The following is a 14831-nucleotide window of genomic DNA, read 5'->3' on the forward strand; positions in this document are numbered from 1 at the left end:
AAAAAAAAAAAAAAAAAAAAAAACTCAAATGGAATAAAAAAATAAAAAAATAACTATAAAAATGACCAAAATATATTTAAAAATAATTAATTAATATTATCTTTAATCACGGTCTTGTTATAAAAATGACTGTGAATTTTTTGTTTGATATTTTAATATATTTAATATAAATGCTTATAAAAAAATAAAGAGTAATATTATTTTTTTAAAATATAAATATTTGTAATTGAGGAAATAATTTGATAATTTTTTTTTTTTTTTTGTTATTATTACAATTTGTTGTCCCAAACATCAACTCATTACAGCTGGCGCCAACGTCAGCAGTTGAATAAAAACATCTCCATCGTTGATTTTTCTTGTTGGGACCCAAATTTAACACCTTCAGAAAAACGTGGCATCCAACCTGTCACTTTCTTTGCAGTTTAGTACACAACTATACAGAAACTAAATTATCACCCATCGAAATATCCCATAAAACACGGCCGCTTCGTGTAATTTCCAAGACATTGAGGGCTCAAGGGAAAGAAAATTCTACGCAAGCCCTTCTTTGCAAAGACTAAGAAATGGAGTCGAAATCAGAAGGGGGGTGAAAGGGTATTTTCGTCAAACGGAATAAAAAACAGAATGGCGAAAACAAAATCTGCTATTTTGCGTTGTAGCGAAGTTTGAGAGGGAAAAAACGAAACACGGAAAACAGAGAGAAAATTTGTTTCATTATCAGTTAGCAATTACAAAGCTCCGAAAATGAGCAGTTTCTCGTTCAAGAGCTTCTCGTGGAAGAAATCGAAATCGTCGAAATCGTCGAAATCGGATTCCGGTCATTCTTTCTCGTCGGAAGAGGAGAGGTTTCTGACGGAGAATATGGGAACTGTGAGAGTGCCGGAGATTGTTCCTTCTCCCGCCGACGACTGCGATACTCTCAAGAAAGCTTTCGATGGTTGATTTCGATGAACTCTTCAACATTTTGATTTTATTTATCTTTCGCGATGTTTCGCTAATTTATCTGTGGATTCCGTATGTTTTTGTTTGAGTTTGATTTTTCTGCTGAAAACTGAGTCCAATGCGTTGATTTTGTTTGAATAGAAGTTCATCCGCTTCTTTCGATTTCAAGACATTGTTGAACTCTTCGGCTCATTGCTTGGATGCAGTTTTATTTTCCTCATCTTATTTGATTTATTTATTTATTTATTTTCAATTTTTAGACATTAAATATAAATATTTAATTCTGCTTATTATTTTCCATTGTATGATTTATTTAATCAGGGATGACCAATTGTATAGTGCCACGTGTTGGATTATTTGCTGTATTCATCCATTTGGCTTTTATTTAGCTGCCTTCCTTGTTTATCAGTGAAGACAGAATTCCTATTTATTCTCATTCAGTGTCTGTTTTATTTTTTTTATTTGTGGAAAATATTTTAGAATTTCAGCGGATTTTAGAATAATGGAAAACAGTTTTTTTTTTTTTTTTTTTTTCTTTTTGTCAAAGTTTAGTTTGAAAGGGGGCGATCAAACATTAATTATCATTTCAACTCGCTCTTAATTTTTAAAATAATGTTGTTCTTATTGATTTTTTATGTCTCATGATGAGTTAGGATGGGGAACCGATGAGAAAGCCTTGATAAGGATATTAGGACAAAGAAATGCTGCCCAGAGGAAAGCAATTAGAGAGACTTATCTCGAGCTATACAATGAGTCTCTCATTGATCGCATCAATTCTGAACTCTCTGGTGATTTTAGAGTAAGTTTGTTACATTTGCAGAAAAGATGTCATTTCCGATTGCTCTTTCATCACATTCAATACCCATCAACACTTCATTCTTATTTAGATTTCTAGTCTTGAGTTTCATTGGTATATGGAAGAAACAAATTGCACAGATGCCACCACCTTTATTGTAGCAGAATGCAACAAACAAAATGTTTTGATATCTAATCGTTGTAGTAAAAGTGGAAGCAAGATCAATAGAACTCACACACCCACAAATAGAAAATAAATAAAGAGACACAAAGATTTACCTGGTTGGAGAGAAGAAATTCTCCTACATCCATGAATGATAGCCAATCACTATAACCAAAGTGTTTATAAGTATCTCACACTCTCACACTATAAAGTCTCTCAACAAAAGTTCCTCCAATTGTATAGAGGCAATTGCAACCTCAACAGTATATCAACATTATATCATGTTCTAGTAAAAGTAAAAGCTGAAATTGAGTAGCCAGTTTATACCCCCATGTACTTTTTTTTTCCTTATCCATCTCTAGCTAAAGATTTTTATGAGCAGAAAGCGGCGGTTTTGTGGGCATATGATCCTGCTGAGAGGGATGCAAGAATGGCACATGAAGCTTTGAGGTCATACAAGAAAGGCATCCATGAGCTTCAAGTATTAGTGGAGATTGCGTGTGCCACATCCCCTCACCATCTGATGGCCGTAAGGCAGGCCTACTGTTCTCTCTATGATTGCTCGCTTGAAGAAGACATTTTCTCCTCCGTCTCCATGCCCCTTAGGAAGGTAAAATGCCTGAAAGCTGTCTCATAATCTCAACTCTCGACTTGGTTTTTATAATGTTAAGCATGTTGGCTGCTCAAAATCCTTTTGGTTTTATGATTTTCGTTTTGAAATATTTTCCAAATCTTAGCAAAATTTTAATTCTGAAACCGTAGTTTTCTAATACCTGTTTCAACAAACTGTCATTGAACAAACTCAAAAGCAAAAAATGAAAAATGAAACTGCCCATCGATTGGAGGGGGAAAAGTTTAGATTCCTTATAATTGGGTGGAAATCACTCCCTAGTAAATACGTTTTAAAATCATGAGGCTGGGCCAAAACATACAATATCTGATGGGCTTTGGCGGTTACAACAAATGGTATAAAAACCAACCAGTGGACGGTGTGCCGCGAGAATGTTGGGCCTCAAGAGGTGGACTGTGAGATCCCACATCGATTAGAGAGGGGAATGAAGTATTCCTTATAAAGGTGTGAAAACTTCTCCCTAATAGACGTGTTTTAAAATTGTAAGGCTGACGGCGATACGTAACGGGCCAAAATAGACAATATTTGTTAGGTGTAGACTTAAACCCAGACCCTTTTGCCATTAGTGTTGGGTGCTACAAACTGATATATATAAGTTGCTTGGAAGTTAGTGGCTGTTTGAGACATTGTGTTTTAGTTAGGCTAACCATTTTGCTTCATTGAATGTCACATGCTTGTCAAATATCTTTGAAAAACTCTTTAAGAGACAATTCATTTTTCTTCTTGCCAAATGCATTATATACTGTTGAGGTTGCAATTCTCAGCACAGAGATTCCAGGGACTTGTAACCTTGAAAAACGTTTTGTTTTGGATATTGTGTAGCTTCTAGTTGGTTTGGTGAGTTCCTTCAGGCATGATAAAGAGGTGGTGGAAAGTTTCGTTGCCGATTCTGAATCAGATTTATTACACGATGCTATCAAAGTGAAGCAAATCAACCGCAACGGCGTCATTTGGATACTCAGCACAAGGAATTTCTTTCAACTTAGAGCAACCTTTGCATGCTATAAGCAAAAGTATGGAAACCCGATTGATCAGGTTCAGCCTTTAATAAACAAATGGTTAAATTTTCCTCTTCTTTTTGTCTTTTCATTTACCCTCTTGGAAGTTCAAACTATGCTTTTCGTTTACAGGACATTATGAAATGTGGAACCAGTGATTTAGAATCTCTCTTCAAAATGGCCGTCTGGTGCATTGACAGTCCTGAAAAACACTTTGCAAAGGTGAGAGGTTCTTTCCTTCTCGCTTTTAGGTTGTTGTGAGATCCTACCTCGGTTGAAGAGGAGAACGAAACATTCTTAATAAGGTGTGGAAACCTCTCTCTAGCACACGAGCTTTAAAAATCGTAAGAGGAAGCATGAAAAAAAAAGTTCAAAGAGTATAATATCGCGTGAGTTTGGGTTGTTATAGTTAGTTTTACCCTTTATTTTCAATTTTTTTTCTTAAAAGTTCATTTCAGGGAGGAATAAAAAAAAGAACCCATCGATACAAAAAGTTTATAGGTTTAAATCACAAGTGATTCTTATAACGATAGGATTGTTTCATTTTAAACTCGTTCCATTTTGGTTCTTGAACTTTGAAGCTTTGTTTTGATTGTGAAATTTTTGGTGCAGGTAATCCACAAGGCCATTGTTGGGCTTGGAACGGATGAAGATTCTCTAACCCGAGCCATCGTAAGTCGAGCAGAGATAGACACAATGAAAATTAGAGAGGAGTATTCCAAGATGTTCAAAAGCAACCTCGAGAAAGACGTGATTGGTGACACATCTGGGGACTACAAGGACATGTTGATGATCTTACTTGGAGCTAAAGTTTGATTCTTCTTCCCAACTTCTCTTTGCTTCTTTCTTGCCTTTCTCTTTCTCACTGCAAATACCTTGTTTGGCTTTGTTGGGTGTTATTGTAGGCCTTTGAATGAACTAACCTCTTCATATTTGTATATATGTTTGGAAGATTGATTTTTTTACCCCCTTTATCAAGAAATAAGAAAATGTATTTATTATGTTGTTTCAAATATTAAATATATATTTTACAATTCATTAAATGTATTGAATAATATACTTCTTTAACAATTTTTTTTTTAAGGTATATATTCAACAATTATATTAGTTTATGTTCAGTTCAATGGAACTAAATGGATAGATTCTCGAGTAAAAGAGAAAGTCAAAATCCACTCTAAACCGTCCTTTGGAGTTGGAATTTAGCTAGAGTTTTTTCATAAGAATTGCTCGGTGGCTTCGAGAGAGTCATTCTCGGCTTTTGAATCAGTCAATTCCATCAAGAATCGAGAAAGAAGAAGTAATATGATTTTCGAGTTCTTGATTGCTGTTTTTCTTCAATTTCAAGAGTTCTTATTGGAATTGAGTTTTTTAACCAAATTTGAATTCAATTACTTCTTACTATTATTGCCATAATAAACATTGATTAAAAGTCTACCCTTATCACGAAGAAACTAAGTTAATTCAAGTTGGGTAGAGAGAGTTATGAAAATTTAAAGAAAATATAAAGAAATTGAAACTCGTTTGTGATTCTAGAAATTTTGATGAAAGAGTCGAATGTGCACGTGAAATCGCATGAGAGAGATTTCAAAAATTTTGGAGCTCCCAACACGCAGAAAAGCTAGCTCGGAAAAGCACACATCATCCATATAAGTATCTGCACCGAATAAACAACATATCAGTTTATTACTAATATATATTTGAAAGAGAGATATTTTTACACTAAATCAAATTATACATTTTTTCCAAAATAATCACCGTTTAATTAATTTATGATTTTTTTTTATTATAAATAAAGAATTTTATTCATTTAACATATTTAAAAATAAAAAAATTATAATTTTTTATTTCATTTTATCTCATTGGTCTTTAAAATAATTTAGAAAAAATTATAAAATTTGTAATCAATTTTTTTAAAATTTCATTTTTAAACTAATAGCTTTGACCATGAAACAATATGTCCTTTTCGTTCTCTATTATTCGATGGTAAAATATACGAAATATAACAATGTTTCCATTCAAAATCCCAATAGTTATAAACGCCTTATTCACATGTGCTAAACTGTCCGGTATTGAAATTTCGTCAAAAACTTCTTCGCTCATGTCGAACGTTTGTATCATATTATGTGACCACCAATAATATTTTCCTTCACGATACATATCAAAAGAACATATCGACATTAAATGGTCAGAGAAATGGGATTCAATTTCCCTCCATCTATCTTTTCTCAAATCATAAATTTCCATTTTAGTTGGACCATCTGAATCGTATATGTGCACAAATTCTACAACCCTAACCACTTTGAAATCTCTAGATTTGAAATCGTATCCGAACCCAACCGTCTTTGAGTTCCAAGAATGAAGTTCATGATCAGGTCCAGTGTAGTGAAGAATCGACGAAGGGAGTTTACGGAACTCTGTAGTCGTCGGATTCAAGAGGAAAACATCTTTATCGTGCGATAGACAAACCAAACCATGAGATTGACCACAAATCTCGAAAAACGGATTATCTTTACTAAATGGCAAGTCGAAATTGATAATAGATATAGATCGATCGAGGTCATGGAAAAACTTGAGGATGGAGTGTATATGTTTCCATGATCTACCATCGTGAATGATATGCTTAAGAAGAATAGACTTATGTTGAAGAGAAGAATTTGTAGGATCGTTGATCAGAGCGTACCAGAATTTACATAACTCAATAAGATGTTTCTTATTTAGTAATTTAAATATTCATCATTTCTTACAAATGTTTTTAAGTTTCGACAAGGGCATACGAAGGCTGTAACGGGAGGCGGTGCTTGTAGTCATGAGTAACAATAGTTTTATTGAAACACCCGCTCATCGTTAACGCGATTCATAGGAGCTACCACTAACATCGACAATGCACTCTGACAACCACTCATAAATTTCAAAATATTTTAAAAACATCAAGTACGATTTAAAACTTAAAACAACCAAAGTAAATTTTTGACAGGGAAAGCATAACTACGCAAACAGACCCAGACATGGATTCCCTATAGTCTCTAGCTGGTGGTCTAGTCCTTGTTGATCGGAAAGAAAAGTTAAAACAATTTTGATGAGTAATTAAATTAACCCCTAACTTATGTTTTATAAGTTATAATTAATCTTTACCGGTGTTTTTAAGTTTGATTCGACATTGACTCATAATTTCTTTTACCACGGTCATATGTTCAATAATGAGGTATCTCACCTACCTCCAGCTTAGGTTACTGACTCTCTCTATATGCTTATCTTGAATTTCAGACTCGTATGTAAGACTCGCTCTCGGTCAAATACGACTTGTCTACTAATTTCTTTGGCGGCCTGTATATCTCATATACCAATGATCAGGAGTACTCATTCTCTCTAACTTAGCACACAACGTGTTGATCAGGAACTCTGCGGGAATTAGTAGACTACAATACTCATATAAATAGGACATGACTCAACAATCTATAAGCATATCTTAGAGTCATAACCTTTCCGTTAACATGGATAGCATACTCACATCTAATGCATGCTTTCATATATTTATAATACTCGACACACAGAACATTCCAGTAATTATTTATAATACTCATTTTCCACGTTTAAATGATATTTCAACACAATTTCTTCCGATTAGACTTATATTTCACAGTTTTCAAGGTAGGTATACGTCAATCTTGGTGGAACAGGTCAAAAGAATTCGAACGGGATAAAGCAAAATAACATCACACGTGCTCTCACGCGCCTGCACACGCTCGATGTGCTTATCTCAAGCGCCTGACCTACATACAGCCGCGCTCTCACTCGCAGACTCCCACGCGCCTCTTTTTCTTTCTTGCAGTTCTGCACAATTTTCCAGATTCCTTCTACAAATTTATAGATCTCCTTATTACGATTCTAAGAAACGTTACTTCATAACTTATTACGCAATATAGACCAAGATATCGAAATTTAAAGATTCATTCGAATTTCGAAAGAGTCACAACTTCAACTTTTATTTTGTTACTGTTAATTTTTTAAAAACTAAAAAAAAAAATTGGTAAAAATAAAGTTTTCCTGTATATTCAATTATGATAAAAAAAATTAAATTAAATTAAAAAAATAAATAAACTGAAAATCGTGTAATTTAAGAAAATAAAAAATAAAAATAGACTTGTTATACGAGGTCTATAATTCTTATTTATAATTGCAATTATTACTTTACTTTTATTAAAAAAGAATTGTATGGATAATATATTTAAATTATATATTAATTATTTTGATTAATTCCCTAGAATTATGGGGAAATTTTATGGATAATAAATAATATAATAATGGAAAACTTAGTTTTTAATAAATGAAATTTAAATCCTATTTTATGTAATTTTGCAACTGTATATTTAATTTGTAAACTTAAAAAATATTTAATAAAGAGATTAAAATAAATAAAGTATTTATAGTTTTATTTATTTGTGAATTATAATTTTATTAATTTAGTAAAATAATAATAAATTAATGTAGAATGGGAGGCATAAATAAATAAGCAAAGGAGTGGAAGTTAATGGCGGTGAATGAGGTGAGAGAGATGAAGCAGATCATTTACAGTGAGGAGAGAGAAAGAAGAGAGAGAAAGCCATGAAAGAGAGAAGAAGAAGGAAGAAGAAAGCCTGCCGCCGCGTATTCATTTCAAAAAGGTAATCAAAACTCCTCTTTCTCTCTCTTAATTCATAGCCATAGCCATACGCTATTTGATTTCCACCGGAAAAGCTCCATTTCTCTCTCTATCTATTGATCTACAAATTAGAAATAAGGGTTTCCAACAACATTCTTCGATTCTTCGCTTACTAGCTACGAATATACGCATCTACGCATATACTCCACCGTTTTCCCTCCCTTACCTAAACAGGGCGATTCAGTTTTTTCTCATAATACCAAAAACCACCACCTCTATTCTGGTTCACGATTCATCGATTTCCCCTCTGATTTTCACGTTTTTCGCTTCTTTTCCCTCTGATTTTCATTGGATTTCCAGTTAATTCCATTTCCTTTTGTGGCTTCATGGCGGAATTTGATCGAACTATGCAATTTTCGGAAAAACTCAAGTCCTCCTTCTTCAATCGATCCCATACATTGCATTCATCCTCCATGGATTCCCCTATGAAACCCTATTTTCGATCCTCGCTCAATCGGATGGATTCTGTCAAGAAATATTACAATAGCCCTTTTGAAACCATGAAATCCGCCAGCAATTCGATTAAAGGGAAGGTCAAGCAATTGTGTAATATATTCGAGGGCGGTAAGTCTCCTCCTACGCCTGCCGAAGGATCGCATCATCAAATTCAAAGCAAGCTAAAATCCGCCAAATCGTTTGCATCTGATTTCCGGATTCCTTCCATTCGATTACCTGGTACTGAGGATAGAATTGTTGTTTACTTAACCAGTTTACGAGGAATTCGAAGGACGTATGAGGATTGCTATGCCGTGAGGATAATTTTCCGAGGTTTTAGGGTTTGGGTGGATGAGCGGGACATTTCTATGGATTCTGCGTACAAGAAAGAGTTGCAGAGTGTTTTTGGCGAGAAGAATGTGAGTTTGCCTCAAGTGTTTATTAGGGGCAAGCATGTGGGAGGAGCCGAGGTGATCAAACAACTCTTTGAAGCTGGAGAATTGATGAAGATTCTCGAGGGGTTCCCGATTCAGGAACCTGGGTTCGTGTGTGAGGGTTGTGGGGATGTAAGGTTTGTTCCTTGTATGACCTGCAGTGGGAGCAAGAAGGTGTTTGATGAAGATGAACACGTCTTGAAGAGGTGCTTAGATTGCAATGAAAATGGATTAACTCGATGTCCTGAATGTGCTTCCTGAATTATACCTCGGAAGGAATGAACGAGCGAACGAACGAACAAACCAACCGATGTTCTTCGGTGTGTATTTCACATGCTTTGTTGTTGATAAATAATCACTGAACCCTCACATTATTGATTTTGGATGTGCCTACATAAGTTTGGAGTTTGAACTCTTTGGTTAATGGTTTATTGTTTAGCCAAGTGTTCATCAATTGGGTACTGGTGTTCATGTACTTTATGAACAGCATCTTGGTAATGAGTCATGTTTTTTCTTCTGGGTTTCCTTTTTTCATTTGACCTGTTATAGGGGAGATTATTTCCCCTCAATGGGTATGTAAATATCTAGTGCTATTTGCCAACGCCAATTTGCAGTGGTTGCAATTGATGTATTCTTACTAAAAGGCTTTGTTGTTTCATACCCATATCTATATCTATATCGATATCGATCTTTAAATTTGATTGTGTTTATAGCTCTTATTAATTCATATGTTTGTGTTTTTGCTCACAGAATGTAAGATTTCCTTCCCGGATTATCTACGAGGTAACACTTACTCATGTTTTTTAGGCTCGTCTTCATGGGAGTGCTCGTTTTGAATTACTTTCATCTGTGTGACCTTCTCTTAGATAGATCAAATTGTTCTTGTTCTTGTTCTTGTTTCATATGGTGAAAACGCCATTGTTCATGCTTTCTCATCTGAAAAAGTTTACCATTGATACGTAAAGAGTATGTTTTGGCTGAGATGTTGAAGTAGTCTGCAGTTGCTTGCTTTCTAATCTATTCTGAGTGCAAACTCTGTAACTTTTTTTCTTAGAGGATCGAAACTAAAAGCTCGGTTTGAAGCTGTTATTATGAATGCTGAAACCAAGTTCTTGTCTGATATTAGAAACAGATATCAATTACATCAGTAATCTCTCTGCCTCATAGCTATGATCCTCAAGATCTCAACTCGAAAATTATGCTCGGATTAGCTAAAACATTAGAGAAAATTTTCTTATTTGAAAACATTACTATGAATAAGCGTTTTGTTTTAGGACATTTTGAAAGCGATTTTGGAATAGACAATCATTTTTGTCGATAGAGAGTCGTCTTGTTTTTCATATTTCTGGTTTTCCAAGTACAAGAAAAGGCCAAGTTCTTGCTCCTTTCCATCATATTAACAAACTGTAGAATGTTCCTCAACACCACATAGAATACACTTTACAGAAACATTACAAGGGGTTAATGTTAATGAGAATACATGCTCTAAGGATATTGTAGCAGAGACAATAGTTCTTCAACACAGGTCGTTCGTTTGTACATTGATTTGACGTGATCTCCAAAACGAGCTCTATCTATGGTTTCCTAATACTTTTTCAAGTTCAAAATGAGCGAGATGGAAGAATCAAAGTTCTGACGATTTGATCGAGAATATGTCTTTACGAGTTAAGTTATGTTCAGATTGGTCAATAGTTACCTAATGTCAGGTTTGATAGGAGTTTAGGATGATGGAGGAATGAACAGCTACTGAGAAAGGGGAAGACATTCAAGCTCCATATCCAGCACGCCCCTCTCGACGTTCTGCAGCTTCAAGGAGACGTCTTGTCGTAGCTTCCCATCCACAAGACTGATGATGCCATCCTTTGCAAGAGTGTTCTCCTTGCCTGCAACCCAATTTGCTAGCTGCATGGGTTCACAGGCTGTGGACTTCTCACAAGCTTGGGCTGCGGAGAGCAGCGGATGGATATCAATTTCTGCTTCACCCATGAAATCATCGGTTGAAAACGTATCTTTGTCATATACAAGCTGCACAGAGTTACTTCAAGCTCTTATTCAATGTAATCAAGATATTTAACTCAAATTCCACAATGATTTTGGACAAATTTTACAATCAACTTACCACCCTTAATGGAGGAACGAAATCTGGAATAGACAACATTAGGCTTTCATTCCAGACTGGGTTCAAACTGCTCTTTATAACACGAGTCTTCACTGACTAAAAGGCATCAAAGAACAGGTGAATCCAGGTGATTCAGCATCCCTAAAGAAATGAAAATATGAGAAAAGTTCAGTAGGGAGTCTCACTTGATTCCCCAACGAGAGAATTACATACGGATCGCTCGTGATGACGTCCCTCACAGCTAAATTGGTTCCTCTAACCACGTTCACCTTAACTAAACCAACGAATTCAACCATACCTGCCTGCAAATGGTACAGTCGAAGCAATAAGATCAAATGTAACATAGCAGCTAAGTGGAAATTCTTGTGTATATTCTATACTAGACACATGACGTATACTCCAAGAAACTCCCAGTAATGCGCGACATAGACATGACGAGTATAGAACATTGGCAAGATAATATGCAAAATCCTTGTAGTTAACAACATACATAGTGAAGTAACAGCAAGGTCTCAAATCAATTGGAGAAGGGAACGAGTGCTAGCGAGGACTCTAGGCTCGAAAGGAGGTGGATTGTGAGATCCCACATCAGTTAAAGAAGAGAACGAAACATTCTTTATAAAGATGTGGAAACCTCTCCCTAGTAGAGGCGTTTTAAAAACCTTGAGAGGAAGCCCGAAATAAAAGTCCAAAAAAGACAATATCTACTAGCGGTAAACTTGGGCCGTAATAGATTGTTTCACTTAGAAATTAATTACTTCCAATGATCCTTACCATTGAATTGCTTAACACCAATGAATTTCCCTTCTTGCAGCTCCTACGTTCAGAATCTTTTCTTCCCCAGCTATTCCGGAATGCATTTCCAATTCGACTTTTTGTTGGTTGTTTATCATTATTTCGCTTTTCTTGGTTTCCATTGTCCTTCGAAGTGGTATTGGAGAATGACACAGTTCTCTTCTCCGTGGGTGGAAAAGCACAGAAAAACTGGTCATCAAAGCTTGCAAATTGCAGCAGCTGATATTTTTTCCTGTGCAGCCAACATGTAATCATTATATCATTTGGGCGATATTTGCTTCTACACATAAAGCAAAAATACCATTACAAAGATATACCTTATAAAATCTAGACGATCCTCTATGGAGGAATCTGGCTTAGGTTTTCTGTTGCCTTTTGGGATGTAAACTTCATACTTCTTGTTTACAGCAGTATTTCCACCAGCACTCATCAAAGCCTCAACTTGTTCATCTGTCCAATCATCTAACTTCACTGAAAGAACCTACCATAATTCCAGAACCAATTATAAACACTGAAAAAGCTATTTTGATTCTCAAATCATAATCATTTTAATTCATAGTAAGGGAACTCCAAGCCATATGATCAAAACATCAGTGATTTCTTCCAGCCTTGGCATATATAAATCAAAGCTGTTGAATATAGGAGTAGATCATAAAGAGTATAGAAGAAAAACACCTTGGATATGTGCACTCCAAGGCTCCGGTGTACTCCAGAGCACTTGATGCAAATAAATGCCCCAAAACTCAACGATCTGCATCAAACAAGTGAATGATTGGTCAAAATATGAACCCCAAGATGCGAAAATTGAAAGAACTTTTTGGTAGTAGCTCTATTACTGTCTCAAGAACTTTAGGGGAAAGCTAACACATAATTTGAGTTAAATGATTGGATCAGATACATACATCACTTGTGGTGCTTTCATAACTTCATCAAATAATATAGTTACTTTCATCTTAGATACTTTTCCCACAATTCAAGAACCCAACGAAGAATCGATCGAGTTAGATTGCAGCAGAAGAGTTCTTAAAAAGAGAGGACTATCTCACAATCATCTTAATTCAAGAACACTAACCAATAAAAGAAAAATTGTTGCAAATCGTAAAGAGGGCAAGATAGGAGTAAAAAGAAGTTTGCAAGATAGGGGTAAACACTATCTCACAAGCATGGTTCAAACTTCTGAGGAAGGATGGCACCTTTCACAAGTGTCAAATTCTATAGAAAAATCAAGCATTACACTCTCAGTTTAATTGAAATATAGAATGCTTACACCCATTTTGGGTCTGGAGATCCACAATCTGCACAGTACTTATTTGTGGACTGAGCTGAGATATCATTCAGCCTTTTCTGGGTACCTGATCAATGATGGAACATAGAGGTCAGAAGAGGATTTTACGCGCAAAGATATCATATTAGCACCTAGATTTTTCTCCAAATGAATGAATGATTAGATTGATCCTAACCCCTTTTCATTTCCACGCATTCAATCGCTATCCCACCTGCTGGATCTCATGAATGAAGATTAAACCCAATACTTCATGAAATAAATAATCTAAATGATTAGATTAACTTACTTGAAAATCAATGTTAATTTAACCATCAACAAAAAAAGTTGTTTCTATAAAAATAATCAGAATTTAAGAATCATTAGACCTATTTTTTTGAGTTCAACGATACGTAGGAGGTATAATTCGAATCTCTGGCCTCTGGCCTCTTGATTGAGGACATATGCTTAAATTAATTTAATTGTCATAACACTTACCATAGTTATCCATTCTAAATATAATTTCTTAGCCAAAACTTATATTCCATCAAAGCTAAAATGTTTACAGGAACACACCAAATTCACGAAAAAAAGGACGAAGAAAAAGAATAATCTAAATGATTAGATTAACTTGAAAATCAATGTTAATTTAACCATAAACAAAGTTGTTTCTATAAGAATAATGAGAACTTAGAATCATTACACCTATTTTCTTGAGTTCAACGATACGTGGAAGGTATATTCGAATCTCTAACCCCTTGATTGAGGATATATGCTTAAATCAATTGAGTTATCCATTCTAAACCCAATTTCTTAGCCAAAAACTTATATTCCATCAAAGCTAAATGTTTACAAGAACACCAAATTCATGAAAAAATGAACAAAGAAAATGAATACCTGAACCACCCTTTAGATCAATATGGTGCAACTTCAACGACATGTCCAGCAAAGATTAATCCAAGCACATATGCTGTTGCAACCCACAAACTTAACTCTGCAATTACGTTTAGAAAAAGTCCGAGAGATTGATCCTAATCACAAAAGATCATCAAAGGAAAAAATCCTGAGATTGGCAATAGATCCTAGAAAGTACAGAGCACCTTTTAAAAGACCCTAAGAAAGTAAAGGAAAATCATCAAATTCATCGCCAAGCTTCTTCTCGGCATCGCCTATTAACAAACAACGGCGCGAAATGCGTAGTAATCGCATTAGGGCTCAATACAACAATTCTTTGTTCCATGAGGCAAAACGAAAAACTAAATGGTTCCTAAAAAATACAGAGAATACAAACAGGGGAAAAGGTGAAAATGCCTTGATTGGGGGGAAATTCAACAGAAGACGAAGGGAAATTCATGGAAGACGAAACGAACCGCGAGAAATTTGCATTTGGGTGGAAATTAGAACAGAAAAAACAGATGGAAGATTGAAGAAGATGAAATGGGTACAACAATCGCAAACAACAAACAGCATTTCGGCGCAAAAATGGATAAATTCCTCTCGTGATTTTGGTGAATAGTGGAAATGGCGTCGGGAGGGGAATTCGAATTTTAGGGGATCCC

The 14831-nt window shown here is 35.1% G+C and overlaps 4 protein-coding genes across 6 annotated transcripts; 2 read left to right on the plus strand and 2 right to left on the minus strand.

Moving 5' to 3' along the window:
• The first annotated feature begins 567 nt into the window (after positions 1–567).
• On the plus strand, positions 568–4492 carry LOC111466634 (annexin D3-like). The gene is made up of 6 exons (XM_023111357.1): positions 568–937; positions 1596–1741; positions 2283–2510; positions 3354–3566; positions 3662–3751; positions 4142–4492. Exons 1-6 carry the CDS (start codon positions 745–747, stop codon positions 4343–4345), a joined length of 1074 nt encoding a protein of 357 aa, XP_022967125.1. The 5' UTR covers positions 568–744; the 3' UTR covers positions 4346–4492.
• A 966-nt stretch (positions 4493–5458) lies between these two features.
• Positions 5459–6371, minus strand: LOC111466309 (F-box/kelch-repeat protein At3g06240-like). The gene is made up of 2 exons (XM_023110914.1): positions 6304–6371; positions 5459–6128 (listed from the first exon to the last, which is right to left on the minus strand). The coding sequence occupies exons 1-2, from the start codon at positions 6369–6371 to the stop codon at positions 5459–5461; spliced, it is 738 nt and encodes a 245-aa protein (XP_022966682.1).
• A 1678-nt stretch (positions 6372–8049) lies between these two features.
• Positions 8050–10193, plus strand: LOC111466414 (uncharacterized protein At3g28850-like). The gene is made up of 2 exons (XM_023111053.1): positions 8050–9417; positions 9848–10193. The coding sequence occupies exon 1, from the start codon at positions 8555–8557 to the stop codon at positions 9356–9358; it is 804 nt and encodes a 267-aa protein (XP_022966821.1). The 5' UTR covers positions 8050–8554; the 3' UTR covers positions 9359–9417; positions 9848–10193.
• A 262-nt stretch (positions 10194–10455) lies between these two features.
• LOC111466413 (probable ADP-ribosylation factor GTPase-activating protein AGD11) lies at positions 10456–14827 on the minus strand. Of its 3 annotated transcripts, XM_023111051.1 has the most exons (10): positions 14643–14827; positions 14409–14539; positions 14170–14304; positions 13279–13363; positions 12687–12762; positions 12329–12492; positions 11991–12243; positions 11402–11518; positions 11217–11312; positions 10456–11122 (listed from the first exon to the last, which is right to left on the minus strand). In XM_023111051.1, exons 3-10 carry the CDS (start codon positions 14210–14212, stop codon positions 10841–10843), a joined length of 1116 nt encoding a protein of 371 aa, XP_022966819.1. In that variant the 5' UTR covers positions 14213–14304; positions 14409–14539; positions 14643–14827; the 3' UTR covers positions 10456–10840. The 3 variants fall into 3 exon arrangements, with proteins under 3 accessions (XP_022966819.1, XP_022966818.1, XP_022966820.1); XM_023111050.1 differs by having other exon boundaries at positions 14409–14827; XM_023111052.1 differs by lacking the exons at positions 14409–14539; positions 14643–14827 and adding an exon at positions 13472–13542 and having other exon boundaries at positions 14170–14207.
• Between the last annotated feature and the right edge of the window lie 4 nt (positions 14828–14831).

This window comes from Cucurbita maxima, unplaced genomic scaffold (genome assembly GCF_002738345.1).
Source record: "Cucurbita maxima cultivar Rimu unplaced genomic scaffold, Cmax_1.0 Cma_Scf00031, whole genome shotgun sequence".
NCBI classification, from domain to species: Eukaryota; Viridiplantae; Streptophyta; class Magnoliopsida; order Cucurbitales; family Cucurbitaceae; genus Cucurbita; species Cucurbita maxima.

Excerpts from the sequence above, each read along its gene's own strand:
- LOC111466634 (XM_023111357.1), top strand. The coding sequence starts at position 745 with ATGAGCAGTTTCTCGTTCAAGAGCTTCTCGTGGAAGAAATCGAAATCG. Across the intron at positions 938-1,595 it reads TCTCAAGAAAGCTTTCGATG|GATGGGGAACCGATGAGAAA; the intron begins GTTGATTTCGAT and ends ATGATGAGTTAG. Across the intron at positions 1,742-2,282 it reads AACTCTCTGGTGATTTTAGA|AAAGCGGCGGTTTTGTGGGC; the intron begins GTAAGTTTGTTA and ends TTTTATGAGCAG.
- LOC111466309 (XM_023110914.1), bottom strand. The coding sequence starts at position 6,371 with ATGAGCGGGTGTTTCAATAAAACTATTGTTACTCATGACTACAAGCAC. Across the intron at positions 6,129-6,303 it reads CGCCTCCCGTTACAGCCTTC|ATCATGGAAACATATACACT; the intron begins GTATGCCCTTGT and ends TCACGATGGTAG.
- LOC111466414 (XM_023111053.1), top strand. The coding sequence starts at position 8,555 with ATGGCGGAATTTGATCGAACTATGCAATTTTCGGAAAAACTCAAGTCC.
- LOC111466413 (XM_023111051.1), bottom strand. The coding sequence starts at position 14,212 with ATGTCGTTGAAGTTGCACCATATTGATCTAAAGGGTGGTTCAG. Across the intron at positions 12,244-12,328 it reads GATCGTCTAGATTTTATAAG|GAAAAAATATCAGCTGCTGC; the intron begins GTATATCTTTGT and ends TTGGCTGCACAG. Across the intron at positions 11,313-11,401 it reads TTCTCTCGTTGGGGAATCAA|TCAGTGAAGACTCGTGTTAT; the intron begins GTGAGACTCCCT and ends GATGCCTTTTAG.